The 16,603-nt window shown below is 49.9% G+C and overlaps 1 protein-coding gene across 1 annotated transcript in view; it reads left to right on the top strand.

Annotated features, from left to right (window-relative positions):
• Positions 1-6,304: 6,304 nt before the first annotated feature.
• The window catches only part of Ramp1 (receptor activity modifying protein 1), a 48,738-nt gene continuing 38,439 nt past the window's right edge, over positions 6,305-16,603 (top strand). The window contains exon 1 of the mRNA XM_050163090.1: positions 6,305-6,464. Within this exon, the coding sequence (XP_050019047.1) occupies positions 6,413-6,464 (52 nt within the window). The 5' untranslated portion in view covers positions 6,305-6,412. The remainder of the gene's footprint in view (positions 6,465-16,603) is intronic.

Raw genomic sequence — 16,603 nt, 5'->3', positions numbered from 1 at the left:
TAACATAAAATTATTTACAATAAGAACAACTATCAAGTATTGTGTAGAAGAAAGAAAAGGTCATAACATGAAGAAAGATGAAACTACAATGCAAACATCAAGCAAGAAGCATTTTAAATATCCACCACCACCCGGCTACGTGTTGAATTTTTTTAAGACTGACCAAATTAAAACGTTTCCAAATATCTTCAAAGGCAAAATTTCACATAATTTTAGTATACTTCAGTGTTGTACAAATGGCTTTTCTTTGATACCATAGTATCAAAATAACGAAGAGGGCTTAGTTACAGCAGGTAACAAGTAACTTCCCTGATTCCGGCCATAGGAGATAGTGAGTGGATAGCACATAGTATTAGAAGTCACTCCTAACCTGTACTGTGGGTACTGCTTGTCACAGCTGACCATTGCTGTCTAGCATGGTAGGGTGCTTGCCTAGCATGAGTAAGGCTTTGAATTCTAGCCCCAGCAAAAATTGTTTTACATTTAAGAGGATTATAGAAAACAAATTCACTATGCAGGCATGAATGGACTTCTAAGGTGTCCTGTCTTCATTCCTAGAACGTGTGGGCGTGTTCTTTATGGCAAAGGGAATTGATGATGAATGCAAGGAAGGCTGCTGGTGCTGGCCCTGCTGCGAGAGGTGGTCCTGGATTGCCCGGGTGGTTCTGAAAATAGCCAGGGATGAGACAAGTGGGGAGGACTAACCTTGCACTTGCTACCTTTGAAGCAATAAAGGCCAGAAGTCGAGGACTGCAGTCTCCTCCAACAGTGGAGAGGCCTGGGCAATGCGTTCTTCTGGAGCACCGGAAGGAAGCCCTGTAGCTCCTTGGTTTTCGCCCACAGAACCTGCATCAGATTCCTGGCCTCCACACTTGTATCACACTTGAATTGCCAAAACTGCCGGTTTGTAGTGATGGTACATCAGCAGTAGAAAGCAATAGGCACCTTTCCTGGGTGCTGTGATGAAGTAGTCTCAAGAAGCAGATTAGGGACAAAAAGTCCGTTACAGCTCACAGTCTATCATGGTGGGAGGTGGATGCAGCAGGACAAAGGGTCCACAGCTCACAGTCGGACAGTCCATCGTGGTGGGAGGTGGAGGCAGCAGGAGCCGGAAACTGCTGGTCATGTCACCATATGTGAATGCTCTGCTTAGCTTACTCTATTTTACACACTGCAGGATGTTGGCCCAGGGAGGCCCCACCCGCGGATGAGATGGATCTAACCCAGTCCTCACGTGTTTGCTCAAGGCCCACTTCCAGGTGATTTCGGATCCTGTCAACTCCTCAGTTAACACTAACCATCACTGTAGGATTGCTTTATGTATCTTTGCCTCCATTTTCAGGCTTGGGGGAAAGTTCCACTAGAGCTGCCTTGAGTGATGTAAACTCCCCAGGCTGCTAATGAGAACACAGACCTCACTTCTAATGTGACAGTTGGGGCTGACAGATTGGAGAATATTTCCTTACTCATATTACGGACATTGACTGTTGCATGTGGCTTTCGTTTATCATATGTAGGCCTTATCTTCAGCCACAGGCTGTGTCAGAATGCAAGCTGTGAACACTGGAATCTGGTTTCCTGTTCCAGCGTGGTTACCTGTGGGCATCCCTGAGGAGAGGTGCCAGAAAATGGGCTGAAGAACCACAGAGTATGGGGCCACAGGCTCTTCCTAAAATGCTTCCAGCACCACCGTGAGTCCAATTTGAAGGCTTCCTCACCCCTGGAGAAAGTGCTGTCTAAGAACCACTGTGAGGTGGCTAAAAAGATCGCTCAGCACTGGCTGCCCTTGCAGAGGACCTACCTGGGTTTGATTCCCAGCTCCCACATGGTGGCTCACAACCATCTGTAATCAGTTCCAGGGGCTATCACCCTCTTCTGGCCTTAGCAGGCACCAGGTATACAAGTGGTGCCCAGATATATAAGCAGACAAATCGCCCATACACATAAAATGATTGGAAACAAACTACTGGGAAATGGGCACACAAGGCAGTGTGTAAATGCTCAATAAATATGTGTTAGCTTTTTCTGTGGTAATTTCAGAAGAAAGCTATAAAAATACATGTTTATGCCCTTCACACTGCTTCTCCTAAAAGAAACCTGCATATCCATTGTTAAATAATTTAAATGAAGAAATTAGCCTTGCTGCCCATAGACAACTTGATTTGACAGTGCCTGTTGTCCTTGCTCTATCTCTCTGTACTATCAAGTGCTTCACCCCACGTTACGTCTGGTCATGTTTTTATTTGTAGGTGAATTTGTAGGTAGATTTGTCTGCAAATCTATCTGTGCACTACTACATCCCTGGTGCCCACAGAGGCCAGCAGAGGGTCTTGTATCTGGCAGGTTACAGGTGGTGGTGGTTGGCTGTCTGGGTGCTGGGAATCAACCCCAGGTCCTCTGCTCTTTGCCCCTGTCGGTCTCGGCTGCTGCTTGTTTTCTTTATCCTGTCCTGGCCATGGCAGTTCTTCAGCGTTTTCTAGGGGTCCATGACCTTGACATTTGCTGGTTAGTCTACACACCATCTTTTCATCTGGTTACTCGTTGGTGACTAGACCCAGAAGCCTGTTCCCTCTGCCTAAGCACATGTGATCCTAACCACTCATTTAAGAGGGTCTTTTTGCTGTAGTGGAGTTTCTGAAGCTTTACAAGAATCTAAAATGTCTGTTTACTGATTCCGGTACTACTGATACATTTTGCTGGAATCATTTCCTGCAGTGTCTAGTGGAGACGGGCTCTCCATCACTTCTGCATGGACGCTGCTCTTGCTTGCTCAGCAATATTAGAACTCTGAAGTCAGTTTGTTCTCTGAGTTCAAGTACCTCAGCTGAGTCTTGCACTGCTCACGTTAGGCCGGTGTTAGCACTTGAGTCCCTTAGGGTGGGTTCTGTCTTCTTCTGAATGCTTGGTTTCTGCCACCACAAGGTCTTTCGGTTCATCTCGCACAACCCCTGCTCCAACAAATTGTTTTCTGGGAGAACAGCATTTAGGAAGGCATGTGGCCAATGGGACTCTCACTATTGTATGCCTGAGGCTCTTAAGCCACAGCTAAGAGGGGTTCTCTGTTGGGCCACGTGCCCTGTACTTGTTCTACGGTTGGAGGCGGTGCTTGTGCCCATGTACTTTCCTGACAATGCCTTGCATGTCTGTTCTCTCTGTAAACTTGGCTCATGGTTGCCATGGATCTGTCCAATTCTAGTCTGTACACAAGGGCTTTGGGTTTCAAACCATCGTCCTGTGAGAAACAAGCTAGCATGCAGCATTTGGAAACCCTTGTTTTTCTTCAGCCTTTCAGAATGCCGTCAGCTGCATTTCTAAACTGACATAGATTAGTGTCCCTTGTTCTCTAGTGTGATTGTGCCTTAATATGTTTATTATGTGGTTGTGCATTTGCTTGGTTTGTTTGAGGTTTTGTTGTTTGTCTGAGACAGGATCTCACTATAGAGCCCTAGCTAGCCTGGAACTTATTATGTGAAACAGGCTGGCTTTGAATTCAGAAATATCCACCCGCCTCTGCTTCTTTAGGGCTGGGGTTAAAAGGCATATGCCACCACGTGTGTGTGTGTGTGTGTGTGTGTGTGTGTGTGTGTGTGTGGTGTGTGTACAGGATCCCTTCCATTACATTTGTGAAACTTAGTCATCTGTATAGGTCTGGATAGAGCTGACTTCTCTCGTCCAGCTGCGTGGTTTTAGGGGACTGTTTTTGCTTGCATTTCTACATCATGAGGACGTTAACTTTCTGGCCATATTTCTACCTCTCCCCAGGCCCCTAGCCAGCCTCCATCTCCTGTCTCCCAGCTTTTCTCACTCTGCCCCTGTTCTCTGCTAAGTGTTGAACTGGTGCTGGATGGGCTGGACTGTGAGCAGCCGGGGCTTGTAATTTTGTCTCTTGCTGGCTTGCTGAGGTGTCCCAGTGATGCTGAGAGCATTATTTTCTGTCAAGTGGACAGTTCACTTGAGGGTTCTCGTTTGCTTGTCCCTGGGGTGCTGTTGAGAGAGTGAAGCTCTAAGCTGCTTGCGAGCCCTGAAGATTGGGGTTTTAGCAGCGGCTCCCTTGAGGGCCTTGACAAGCTGATGCTTGAGTCTGAGTGTTTCCAAGACGCCTTCTGTCAGTCCTGTGCGAACAGCTGTGCTGTAGAGCCACTGACTCGGAGTGACAGTGGCCACATTCTGGCCTCCTGCTGGCCAGTGGAGGGGGACAAGCTTGAAATGGTTGGTGCTCCTCCCACCTGTGCCTGAAGACGTCCCCTTGTCCACTTGTGACACTTTCCTCTGGCTGCTGCTGAGGTTACTGGCATTTAAGCAATTGCATGTGCTATATACCTTACTACATTTTCCTCAGGATTCTTGTGTTTGGGGGTCGTTGATATTCTGGGTTTTGTAGCTTCTTGGGTGTATTTCACAGTCTTCCAGGACGACAGTCACATAAATCAGGCCACTCGAGGTGGGGTCACAGCCCTCTGATGCACTGTTATTTTATAAGCCTATTGTGGCTGGAGTAGTGACAAGGAGCCATGTGCTGTGTGGTCTTGCTTCTGGCTGTGGGCTCCAGCGGGCTTCCCTAAAGCTGTCCTGGTTTTCTCTGGTGCTGAGGCAGTCAGTCCTGCTCTGGCTCCTCCCCTCTGCTCTGTGTACTCTGGTCCCTCTGCAGTGGTGGGAAGTGGACCGTTCCAGACTGTGAGTAAAGCCCTTTGGTTCTTCTCCTCGACTCGGGTAGTGTCCTTACATGCGAATGTGAAGCCTGCACCCCGGATCTCCCAGCTGTGTCCTCCCAGCTCTCTCTGTCTGTAACGTGGACTGCTTCCCCGGACTCCGATTCTCCTCCCCCTGCTGTGGTCTGGGAACTTAGCGGGCAGTCCCCTGCTGCCCTGTTTCTATTCTTGGGGCTCCCTGCACTGTCCACTGTGACACCTGTGAAGTGTAGATACTTTACAATGTCCACGTGGGAACGTTGTGTCCACTGAAGATGTAATACCGACCTGTAGACCGTCTTACTTCCACCATTAATGCCGGCAAGCGTTTAGCCTCTCTTCCCCTGCCAGTGTTTAACACGCTGTCAGCACGTGGACCCCCTGGGGGAGGGAAAATTTAATGCTACTGATTACCTGTTGGCAGCCGGAGTAAATCCATAGACTTGAATGGGCCAACTTGTCGGACAGGTGTCAAAGAGTTGCTCCTCTGTGTGTGAATTGGGAGACACTCATGGCAGTTGCTGGGGAACCTCTTAGGCTAGATCCCATCTGCAGACTTAAAATAAGAGCCGCCCACAAATTTGATTGCTACAAGGCAAGGCTCAGCAGTTTCCCAGCACCGACTTGCCCGTACTCCCGTGTCTGTCAACGCCAGGAGACTGGCCTCCTGGTAGGGTCTTCATACGGTTCAAAGCAAAGGGCTGACCGCGTCAAAAGAGTGTGTTCTCTTTTCCATGTCCCGTCGATTTTAGGACATTTGGGACCCCCAAGTCTTAGATGTGCAGATCTCAAATGTCTTTCTGGTGTACTGTGTTCAGGATGACTGTTAAGGGCCCTGAGCAGTTGGCCAGAAGGTGGCAGCAACCTCTTAGTGTTGCTCCCTTTCCTCTGAGTAATGCTGGCCACCCAGCAGTATAGTGTGCCAGCTAGCCCGAGTGAAGCCTCTGTCATTGCTTGGAGCCAGAGATCACCTGCTCAACTTGAGAAAGCTGCCTGCAGTCCAGGCACCAGGGAAGCCGCAGAGTGCAGACTTCAGATACTCTGAGCTGCTGCCTCCACGACTGTGGAGCTCCGGCCCTACCCTGTACTCTGGGCATCTGCCCCAGGTTTCCCAACATGCCAGTGTTACACGGCCTTTCTCGCTTATATTAACACACCTAAAACTCCCCTACCACTACTGGTCTATTCTGTATGCAGTCATGGCCAGTAGCCAACCCCAACGGAAGTCTGTCACATTTTACCTAACAGTTCCTTTGTCCCTGAGTTGAGTATTTATGGACTTTGCTGCCCTACCTTAATATGACACCAACTGCGGGCAAATGCAACTTTGTCCCTCCAAGGAGCCTTATTCCCTCTGGCCATCCTTCCCGAGGTTCCACTCCTTGTCCTGAAGCTACAGTAGGGCTGTTTGTCCCCACCACTCTGAGACAGGACAACTGGCTGTTTCCCAAGCAGACCACAGGATAGAGCTGCGGAAACCGGCCCTTAGGGAAAGTTGCGGGTCTAAGGACCTGGAGACCCTCCAAGCCCATTCCAGGAGCCTCCCTTCCAGTCCCAGCTGCGGCTCCAGTCTCAGGTGCCGCCTGCCAGCTTCCGCCCTCGACAGCGGGGCGTGGGAGCCGCAGTGGGCCGGGCGCGGCCTCTCCCTAGCTCCCGCCCCCCGGCGCGTCTCCAGCGGGCTCAGAGCTCGGCAAGGCGCTGGGACGGCCGGGGCTCTTCTCACCATGGCCCCCGGCTTGCGTGACCTCCCGCGGCGCGGCCTCTGGCTGCTGCTGGGTGAGTAGCCCGGGCTGCCTGCAGCACCGGCGGTGACCTGGGGCCGGGAGGGCAACACCTGAATGCACCTTTCACCTTACTCAGAGCGTGAGCTCCGCCAGGGCAGCACAAAGAATGCACCTAACGCTGCCACGGAGACGGAACCGCTTGGGCACATCACCCAGCCCGCCATCCGAAGGCACCAGCAACTTTTGTCCATGCAATGGACAGCTTGCTTTCGGGGAGGGATGGGAGTGCCCGGATCGCTTCAGTTTTCCTGCGGGCTCCAAGCTGATGCAAGCTCCCTGAGCCGGCAGCAGCTCCCATCAGAGCCACAGCTCGGGGATCTGGGCACTAGCTGTTGCTGGAAGCCTGACTATCACCTACGGCAGTTGCTTGTCGAGGCCATTTCCATGGGGATTTTCTTGTGGGCTTGTTAACTTGCGGCTAATAAAAATTAGAGGTGGCAGACGTAGCGGGTTTCTGTTTTAGAGTGATGGTGAACTGCAGCCCAGGGGTGACCAACAAGAAACTGCCCATCTCACTTCCCTTGTCTGGAATGCTGGCAGAATACTGTCAGGACCCTGGGTCGCCACACCTACTGAACATATTTCAGGTACACAGCTAGCTACTTTTTAACGAAAGCAAAGCAAGAAGTCCGTCAGTGTCCCTGAGAAGGCCTGTGGCTTAATATTTCTTGTGGTCTCTTCCCACACCCATGGTGTTGGTCAGAGGCACCTGCTGCTTGGGCTCTGGGGCCGGTAAAGACTGGCCACAGGCACTGTTTATAGCCAAAGACTCAGGACAGTGTGGCCAGTCTGTGGAACCTGGGCAGGAACAGCACTGAGAGACATTTTGTTTGCTGGGCAGATCTTACCTGTTTGTAAACCCCACCAAGGAGTGCCAGGTCTGCAGAAGTCTTTCTCTATGTAATAGAATCTGAAGGTGGATCCTGCTCCTCACAAGTCCTGGCTAAATTCATATGAGAAGCAAAACCTTAAAACAATATTGATGTCTTCAGCTGTATTCAGTTTTGGTTTTGTGCCACTTTTAGCTTCAGTTTCCTATGAAGTGAGCATTTCTGTATTAGCAAGGCAGAGAGCTAGTTGAGCAAAATAAAGAAATATTATTTTAGGGTAAGCAAATAAATAAAGGTTGTTTACCAGTTACCCGGGAGTCTGCACCCTGGAGAGGCTTGTGTAAATAGAACACTATGTCTGACCACATATAAGCACCTCCTGTGTTTACCAGGAAAAGGACTCTTCTCGCAGTCCAATGTCCTGTGCTCCTGACGTAGCCCTGAGTGGTCTGGCGATGTTATGTCTTGGGAGAACAAACACAACTTTATGAGGTTATCGGTGAATTAATGTCTTTGGAGCCCAGCTGTGATGAGCAGAATCTCTGAGCTCACACTGTTCTACCCCGGGCCCTGCTACTGGCCAGATCTCCTTGGTGATAGAGTTTGAGATCCTGAATGGTTGTGTGGAAGGGTTTCTGGTTTTCTTTAAAGTATGCTAATCTTCAGGGCTAAGGTCTTATCTGGGACAGTTTTATAAATGAGCTGGTTCTTTTCTTATTCTACCTGCTGGCTTTATTTGTAGTTAGCAAAATATCAGAGATGTATCGTTTTCTTTTCTCCCTGAGTACCCTGTGTGTTTTGTTGTGTTTATAGAAGACCGCGTGCATTTAAAAAAATCTCATGCATAATCATCAAAAAGCTCTTCTTCAGCAGTCAGAAAAGATGTGAGCTGTGGTTCCAAGGCAAACCAGCTTGGACAACTTGAGTGACTGCTTTGCCAGCTCCCGTTTTTTGCAAACTTCACTCGGGTTTGCCAGCCACTGCTGCACTATCAGCTCCCAAACCTTCTGTACCTGGGAACACATGCATCTCTCGTCTCTCATGCTGGAAACCTAGAAGTGGGGGGGGGGGGGCGGGATTAAGAGGCTGGACTATTTGTTAAACTATATACAAACAGCAAATGAAGTGAGCATCCCAGGAAGTCAAGAGTGTGATTTTGTTGCTGTTTTTAATCTGGGTGTAGTTCTAGCCGCCGGAGTCCAGATCCAGGGGCTCCCACTTGCTAATCGAATCACCATGTCTGTCTGCTAGCCCTGTGAGCTTGGAGGAAGAGAAGAATCCCCGGGTGTTTGCCCTTCCCTGCACGCATACTGGGTCTGTGTGCAGATGTCAGTCAGTCCAGCCCGGGGCTGCAGAACAGAGTTTCCATCCATGCTAGGCTGCAGGGAGTCGTATGTAACATAGGGAAACGTTTTTTTAGACGCAATCCTTACGTGGGCCAAATAGCTCACTGGAAAATCTCTAGCGATTTCCCCCGTACACACACACCCCAGGATGAACCAATTTCATAGTTTCTGATCAATCCTAAACTGGCATCTGGAAGAGTGTGTGACGTGGGTACCACATGTGGTATGAATTCCAGTGAAAATGCTGAGCCAGGGAGCGGCTCCCTAAAGCCTCACCCTCCAGCCCTCCCTCAGGCCCACAGCCCCTCCTTGCCGAGATCCCATGGTGGGCTGTACCTCCAGTGGGGCGCTGGCTACGGGAATGGTCACAGGCTGGACAGTCGTCTTCTGGAGCCCTAAATAAGGTGGGTCTGCTTTCGGAGTGGTTCTGAGTGCCAGTTGCCCGTGTGTGGCCTGCAGGCCACAGGCTTCCCATCCAGGAATCAGAGAAGCAGGTGTACTCCTCAGACCTTTGGAGCCCCAGTGGGATCCCACTCCAGGAATTGAGGCAAGTGTCCAATCTTCTACGTGTCCCAGAGCTCAGAGGCCAACACAAAGAGGGTTAGAAGCCTGGGTGCTGCTACATAGCACAAGACATGTCCCCATTCCTGTGACAGTGATATGTCCCCAAATGGCCATGGTCCCAAGGTGGAGTAATGCCTCCATTTCGACCACAGTTGCCCCTCTGCCTTCACCTCTTTATCTGCTACTACAACCAGCCACGTGCTCAGTGTGCTTTTAAGCTCGGAATGGCGGCCCACAGCTATAGCCCCAGCACTCAGGAGGCTGAGACAGAAGGATTGCAGAACAGACCAGCTTGGACTTCACAGAGAGACCTTGTCTCAAAATCATCAAAATGCATCAACAACAGCAAGAATATTGCATAACTAGGGAGATGGCTCAGTGGGTAAAATCATAGTTGCCCAAGTCTGGGAACCTGAGTTTGAATCCCCAGAACCCACACACAATCCAGAACACTTAGCTCAAAAGTCTGTCATCGCAGTGCTCTTAAGGGGAGATGGGAGACACGGGAGTCCGGAAGCTTTCAGGCATGCTAGTCTGTTGGGTGCTGCAGAAAGGCAGCGAAGAGATCTGCCTCGATCCAGGAAGTTGTCCTCGAGCGCCCCACACCTGTGCTCACACCTGTGTTCACACCAGTGCCTACACACACAGACCCCTTGCAGCTAAACAAGTACAAACAGGGAATAGGTGGTATAACAATCATTCCCCTAGCATGTATATCGCATTGTGCATCCTAATCCTCTTCAGGATTATTGGAACAGATTGGTGGTTTGTAAGTAAACGCCACTCTATTTCCCACTAGGGGCTTGTGCGTCTGTGAATCCTAAAACCAATGTCTGTGGATCCCACAGCAACTGAGTGCAGTGTGAGAAGCGGGCTGTGAGGAGGGGACCTGGTGAATGGAGCTGGGGTATTGGTGGAGCGCTGAGGTACTTCAGCACGGGGCGGGCGTGCGAAGAGCCTGGTTCTGGAAGTCATATTGACGGAAGTAAAGCTAGGAGGGAGCCACTGAGGCTCCCTTGGCACTTAGAGGACAATGGGAGCTTGAAGGAAATGTTTGCTGACTGAGCCCTGTCTTATAGGAGCGCTGAGCTAACCCCATCATGGGCTGGTGGGTTACAGGTGCTGAAGCTGTCCAGACCTGGGTGGGGAAGGACCCCTATGATAAAGGTGTTAGGATAGCAGTCTTGGGTAAACTGGAATTTCAGACAGGCGTTTCAGGATAGGCAATATTGGGGCCATACTCATCCTCTGAAGATTCTCTTACATTTGAATGGAGAGGGGACATCCTGTCCTTTATGTGCTGAATGTGACAGTTTACCCCTGCAGCCTGGAGGCAGGTCTCACTAGAGAGTAGGGTGATAGCTGGTGTCTATATAAATAGAGGGTTCACGGGAAAGGCATAGCCAGGAGAGAGACTTAGGGCAGTCGCCTTGGCGATGCCAAAGCCTCGGGCAGAGGGGGCCAGCTGCGGATAGTGGCGGGAGACAGGTCCTGGCGTTTGTGCAAGCCTGGGACGGGGAGGCCAAGTCCACTGAGTCAGGTGAAGGCGCCAGAGAGAGAGTGACCACAGGTTCTACTTCCGCTCCCGCAGCCACGGGAGAATAGACAGAGACCATCCCAGGCGCTGCTGAACAGCTTGACATGTCATGAGAGATCAAACAGATATCTGGGTCACATATGAACGTGAGTAAGGCCCAAGGGTACGTCTGTCGTGGTTTCCCCTGTGTTAACCTTTGACTGACTCACGCAGACCTTGTCTCGCCGGTGATTCTCTCATGACGTTCTCAGTGACTTGGGGAAGAATGGGAACTTAATTGTAATGGCACTGAACTTTAGCATCAAAAAATGCTGGCGTTGAGACCCTCTGCCCAAGAGTCCATCCTTCCACTGTGTCTCCAGCCAAGGACTCGTGGACTGGCTCCTCTCTGCAGGTCCCGGGCTTTTGGCTGCCGCTGTGAGTGGAACGGGCTCCCTTGATTCATTCCTGAGTGAGGCTAAAAAACACACTTTTAAAAATGTATTCATTCTTTTAATGTATTCATTTGGTTGCTTGTGTGTGTGTATGTGTGTGTGTGTGTGTGTGCGGTGGGGGAGGGCAAGTGTGTCATGGTTCACAACTGAAGGTAGAGGTCACCTTTCAGGGGTTGATGCTCAGGTCCTCAACTTGATGATAAGCACCTTTGCCTACTAAGCCATGCCCTAAGGCCCAGTGGACACTGTGTGTGCCCTGCGTGGTGTCTCCCTTCTCTGTTTCTTGTTTCGTATTTGAGCTCCTCCCGAGGCTTTCCAAACAGGCCACTATGCCAACTACAGCTAGGAAAGCTCCGCCTTCCAGGCTTCATGGCTTTCGGTGTTGATTTTTTTCCCCACACCGAAGTGGGGTGCTGGCCAGAGCAGTCCTCCTCTGCGGAAGGCTGCGGCAGTAAGTCTGCCTGTCTCCTGTGGCTCAGGGGCTTTTTATCATCTCTGTCCATAGCGAGGAGGACAGAAGGGTGGAGGATACAGGGTCTTTCCACGTATGAAATGTTGTTTTGTCACGTGAAGGAAGAACTAGTAACATGCCCACAGCAGCCTGCCCTGCTGACCTCCTGAGAGCGATAATAGAGACGGCCGCAAGATGCTTCTCCCTTCCCGACCGACCGACCGAGCAGGGCTCCTGAGGCCCCAGCTGCCCGTCGCCTCCTGCTCATTCTTGCCTTTGTTACTCACTATTCCTAAGTGAGGTCCTTTCTTCTGTAGCTTTATCTCCCGGAATGAGGTTCCCTTCCACACAAACCATGTCAACATCACCTCTAACCCTAGATACCAAGACAGGCTGCTGGCAGGATGAGACGGTTCCAGGAGGACCTGAGAGTCCTTTCTCCCTGGGGACTGTGACTGACCACCTTGGAGGGGTTTTCCACAGCTGTCTTGCTGCTTGGGGTTTTGTATCTTTGCAGTGACCTCTGTTGCTTGCTTAGGAATGTGTCATTTCCCCTGTCCCATTCAGCAGGTGGTTCCTGACTTACCATGGTTTGACTTAAGATGTTTCCCCTAATGATGCAGAAGCAGTTCCCACTGAGTAGAAACCACACTTTGGATTTTGAATCTGGACCCTTTGCAGGATTAGCAATTATCAGCCTAGTCCCTCAAGCTCGAAGCATAGTCTCCAATCAGCCCTCGATCCCAGAGGAACAATCAACATTGTATAGCTTACCCCTTCGATAAACCCTGCAACCAAAAACACGGAAAGGAACGGTTATCTTCCCCAAAATGCTCAAGCCCCCAGTGCGACTGAATCTGCACCTTTACCAGTCGCCTCCTCCAGCCTCTTCTCTGGGACCCCAGCCCTGCCACACAGCCTCAGGCCTCATCTGCTCTGCGTGACTCCTCCACGCCTTCAAAACCAATACCGCCTGGGGTGACTCTTCCTCTACCAAGTTCAGCTGCCAGCACGAGACACTGCCTCCGCCCCTCTGGCCCAGGACTTCTATGTGCTGATCCTGAGGAAACACACTCCCAGGTTTTCAGCCTTCCATAATGTTGGTCTGTTCTTGGTCACCTCTAATTTCGCAGCTCCAGCTGCCACTTACCGTCTCAGCAAAGCGAGGGGTTTCACTTCAGTGATTCGGGTCCCTTGTCAATCACAGCTGAACCTCTAGCCTGCACTCTCCGGAACCACAGTTTCTTATTTCGAAATATTAAATGGCCCCAATAGAGTCTTACTTCCCTCTGAAACTTCCCAAGCCAGGCCTCTCTCATCTGCACTGCGCCTATATTTCTCCTCTCGGTTCTTAGGGCAGCTCACTGAGCTCTGAACACCCAGTGACTTTTCCAGGCAAAAGACGTCCCCAATCCTCCCCCAAATATATGGTCATGTCTGTCACAGCAATATTCCACTCCTGGTGACATTTTCTGTCTTATTTAGGTTTCTATGAGTGCGATGAAAAGCGACTTGGGGAGGAAAGGGTTTGCTTCATCTTACAGCTTATAGACCCTCATTTAAGGAAGTCGGGCAGTAACCTGGAGGCAGGAACTGACACAGAGGTCTTGAAGAAATGCTGCTTTGGGGCTAGCTCCTCATGGCTGCTTTCCAAACAAGGACCCAGGGAACCAGGACCACCAGCTCCGGGATGGCATACCCCACAGTAAGCCGAGGCCTTCACGTCAATCATCGATCAAGAAAAATCCTCCACAGGAGAGTCTGCTGGGAGCGTTTTCTCACTGCTGTTTCCGCTCCTCAAGAGACTCTAACTTGAGTCCGGTTGACTTAAAACTAGGCAGCATGGCTGATGTTTCACCCCTGTAGCCAAATCCCTGACAAAGCCAACTTGAAGAAGGAAGGTTTATTCTGCCTCAGGCTTTCAGAGGTTTCAGCCTGTGGTCACTGGACAGTGGTGAGGCAGAATATGGTGGCAGGAACATATGGTAAACACAGCTACACAAGTCATGGCAGAAAGGAGGCTGAGGGAGATGCGGAGGAAAGGGCTAGGGACAGGCTCTAGTCCCTGAGGTTCTACTTCCTTCAGAGTTCCTATCGCCTCCCAAGAGTCTATCACATAAGATCCCATCACTGCCCCACCCCAAAGCCACACCTCGGTACTGCAGCACCGTTTCATCAGGACCTTCCACATCCAAACTCCAGCATCTTTGATCTCTATCATGTGACGTTTTCAAGTTATGATATCCCCCATCTATAAAGCTACAAGTCCCCTGCTCATCTAGGAGTGCTGTTTAGGAGGTCCCTTCTCTAACTCCTTCCGTATCTGTGGATGTTCTCCTTTCTTGGTCCCATATTATGAACTGGCATCTTTATGTTTCAGGACAAACACTGCCTAGTATCCTAATGCTTTTTCCTCTGAAAAGTCACCTGATCGATTTTCGTTGAATGCATCTACTCGTGTGAATGAGCATGCTCAGTCCGTCTCCTGTTTGACTAAAGTCAGAGAGGTTTTGTCTGTCTTGTGCCTACTGTTGTCATCTTCAGAATTTTCTGTTTGTGGTTTCTGTTTCCCCTTTGACACAGAAAGCATTTGGAAAACAGTGTTTAAAATTCCTAGGGGCTCAGGCTTTGGGGGTCCCAGACAGTCATTACTGGTTTTATTGTACCCTGTTTGGGAAGGAGACAGTTCTGCCAGAGCCTCCCACTTAGAGTGACCAGGAGGTGACTTCTTACCCCTACACACTGACTTTTGTGAACCGCCATGAGCCCCTAGGAAGAACGCAGTGTGTTGATTCCAGTCCTTTAATTAAAACTCCCAACCACTGGGACTCTTAAAAATTGTTTTCCAAATGCTTTCTATGCCAAAGAGGAAATAGAATCCACAAACAGAAAATTCTGAAGATGCCAACAGCGGGCACAAGACAAACAAAACCTCCCTGAGCTCAGCCAAGCAGAAGACTGACGGAGCATGCTCACTCACACGAGCGGTTAAGACATTCCTAGTGTTAGGTTAAAAATCGTAGTCCTGTGTCCTTGTTCACTTCGCTTGTCCAGGCGTGTGAGCTTTGCAGACCCCACACTTAGGAACTCTCCATTCTTCCTGTCACTAAACCTTGTGTGCAGGAGACAGATGGGGGCTTGTGCACATAAAGCCCCGCAGTCTCTGCAGCAAGGAGCGCAAAGCACCGCCTCCTCTGCCCACACGTTGCTTGTGACATTTTACTTTTAATTGTGCGTGTTTTAGTCACAGCTCTATAGAGGAGCAGAATAGATAGAATGAATAGATGTCATGAAAGGAGACTTCCAAACTGGTGTGTGCCTCGAGCGTTGGGTGGTGCAGCAACAGCTGACTGCATTCTGGGAAGAAGTACCTGCTCGCTACTCGGTCCGCAAGACTGGAAGCCTCCACAGTCCCTGGTTCCAAAGGCCTGGGACAATCCCTGGAGAGCCCCCGGTCTTCAGTCCACATTGGACAGCCAAAGAAACTGGAGTCTATTGTCAGCGAGAGATGGAGGTAAGGCCGGAGGTGGCAGCAGAGTAGATGTGATCACCTGCAAGAAGAGAAGACAGGCCAGCAAGCAATGGCTTTTCCCTGGGATCTCTTTATATCCGGGTCACATCTGGAAGACTTTTCTCTCCTTGGAAAAAAATCCCTACACAGACCTACCCAGAAACACTTCTCTTAGTTGATTCCAGATCCAACCAAGTTAATAACCAAGTTCCCTAAAGGACATCTGAGTTCACTTTCAAGTGTGCAGTTACCTGCACCCACTATATTCATGGAGTCTTCAGCAAGACACCTCTAGAATGACTGGAAAGCTGTCCTAATTAAACACTAACTACTGACTCCCCCTTCCCCCGTCTCCCAGCCACTGGCAGCCACCACTTTACTTTCCATCTCTCTGATTGTCTTAGTTAGGGTGTCTTTTGCTGTGGAGGGACACCATGGCCATGGCAGCTCTTATAAAGGAAACGTTTAATTGGAGTGGTTCACTCTCAGTTCAGAGGGTTAGTCCGTTTTCGTTATGGTGGAACATGGCAGCGTGCAGGCGGACATGGGGCTGAAGAGGAGCTGAGAGTTCGACATCTTGATCCGAAGGCAACAGGAAGTGAACTGACACTGGGCAGAGCTTGAGCATAGAGAAGACCTCAAAGCCCACCCCCACAGTAACGCCTGATAGCACCACTCTCTATGAGCTTATGGGAGCCAATTGCATTCAAACTACTGCAGTGATTTTAACTACAGCGGTACCTATGGAATAGAATCGTGCGGAATTTATCCTTCAGCGTTCATCCTCAAGGCTCATCTGGATTTTAGTAGGAGTCAGGTTTTCCTTCCTCTGGAAGGTCAAATAGAATTCCCCTGCATAGACATACCATATCCTGATAATCTCTTTATCCAAGGAAAGGCTGAGCAGCTTCTTGGTTCCTGCTAGCCATGCGGTGTGCAAACGCCTCTTTCGGATCTCTTGGACGCTCACTCAGAATAGGGGGTGTTGCATTACGTGGTAATTTTATCTTTGTTTCTTTTAGGAGCCGCTGGGTTGTTTCCCACCACAGCCCTGCCACCCCATGCCTTTTGCCTACAGCTTACACTCTCCCCTCGTCCTCCAGCAATTGTTATCTTCTGGTTTTCCGTTCCCAGCAGCCATCCTGACGGCACCATTCATGACTCTCTGGGTGGAATTGCACTTTGTCAGGGACCATATTGTGGTTTGTCAATTTTAAGTCTTGCATTGTTGGAACATTCCACTGCCCATCTATGGGACATTCTGGAATCCCTTGCTAGTGGCGGTGGCTCTTCTTCTTTGAATATTTTTAAGATTTTTACACATTTTTAATTAAAATAGAGTTATATCACTTTCCCCCCTCTCCTTTCCTTCCCCATTCCCTCCCATATCCTCCCCATCTCAAATTCATAGCCTTTTTTCTTCTTATTTTTGTTACGTGTGTGTGTTTACTGTATATA

The sequence above is a fragment of the Alexandromys fortis genome, unplaced genomic scaffold (genome assembly GCF_014885135.2).
Source record: "Alexandromys fortis isolate MF-2015 unplaced genomic scaffold, M_Fortis_MF-2015_v1.1 scaffold_139, whole genome shotgun sequence".
NCBI classification, from domain to species: domain Eukaryota; kingdom Metazoa; phylum Chordata; class Mammalia; order Rodentia; family Cricetidae; genus Alexandromys; species Alexandromys fortis.
This window is presented reverse-complemented; position numbering and strand designations above follow the sequence as displayed.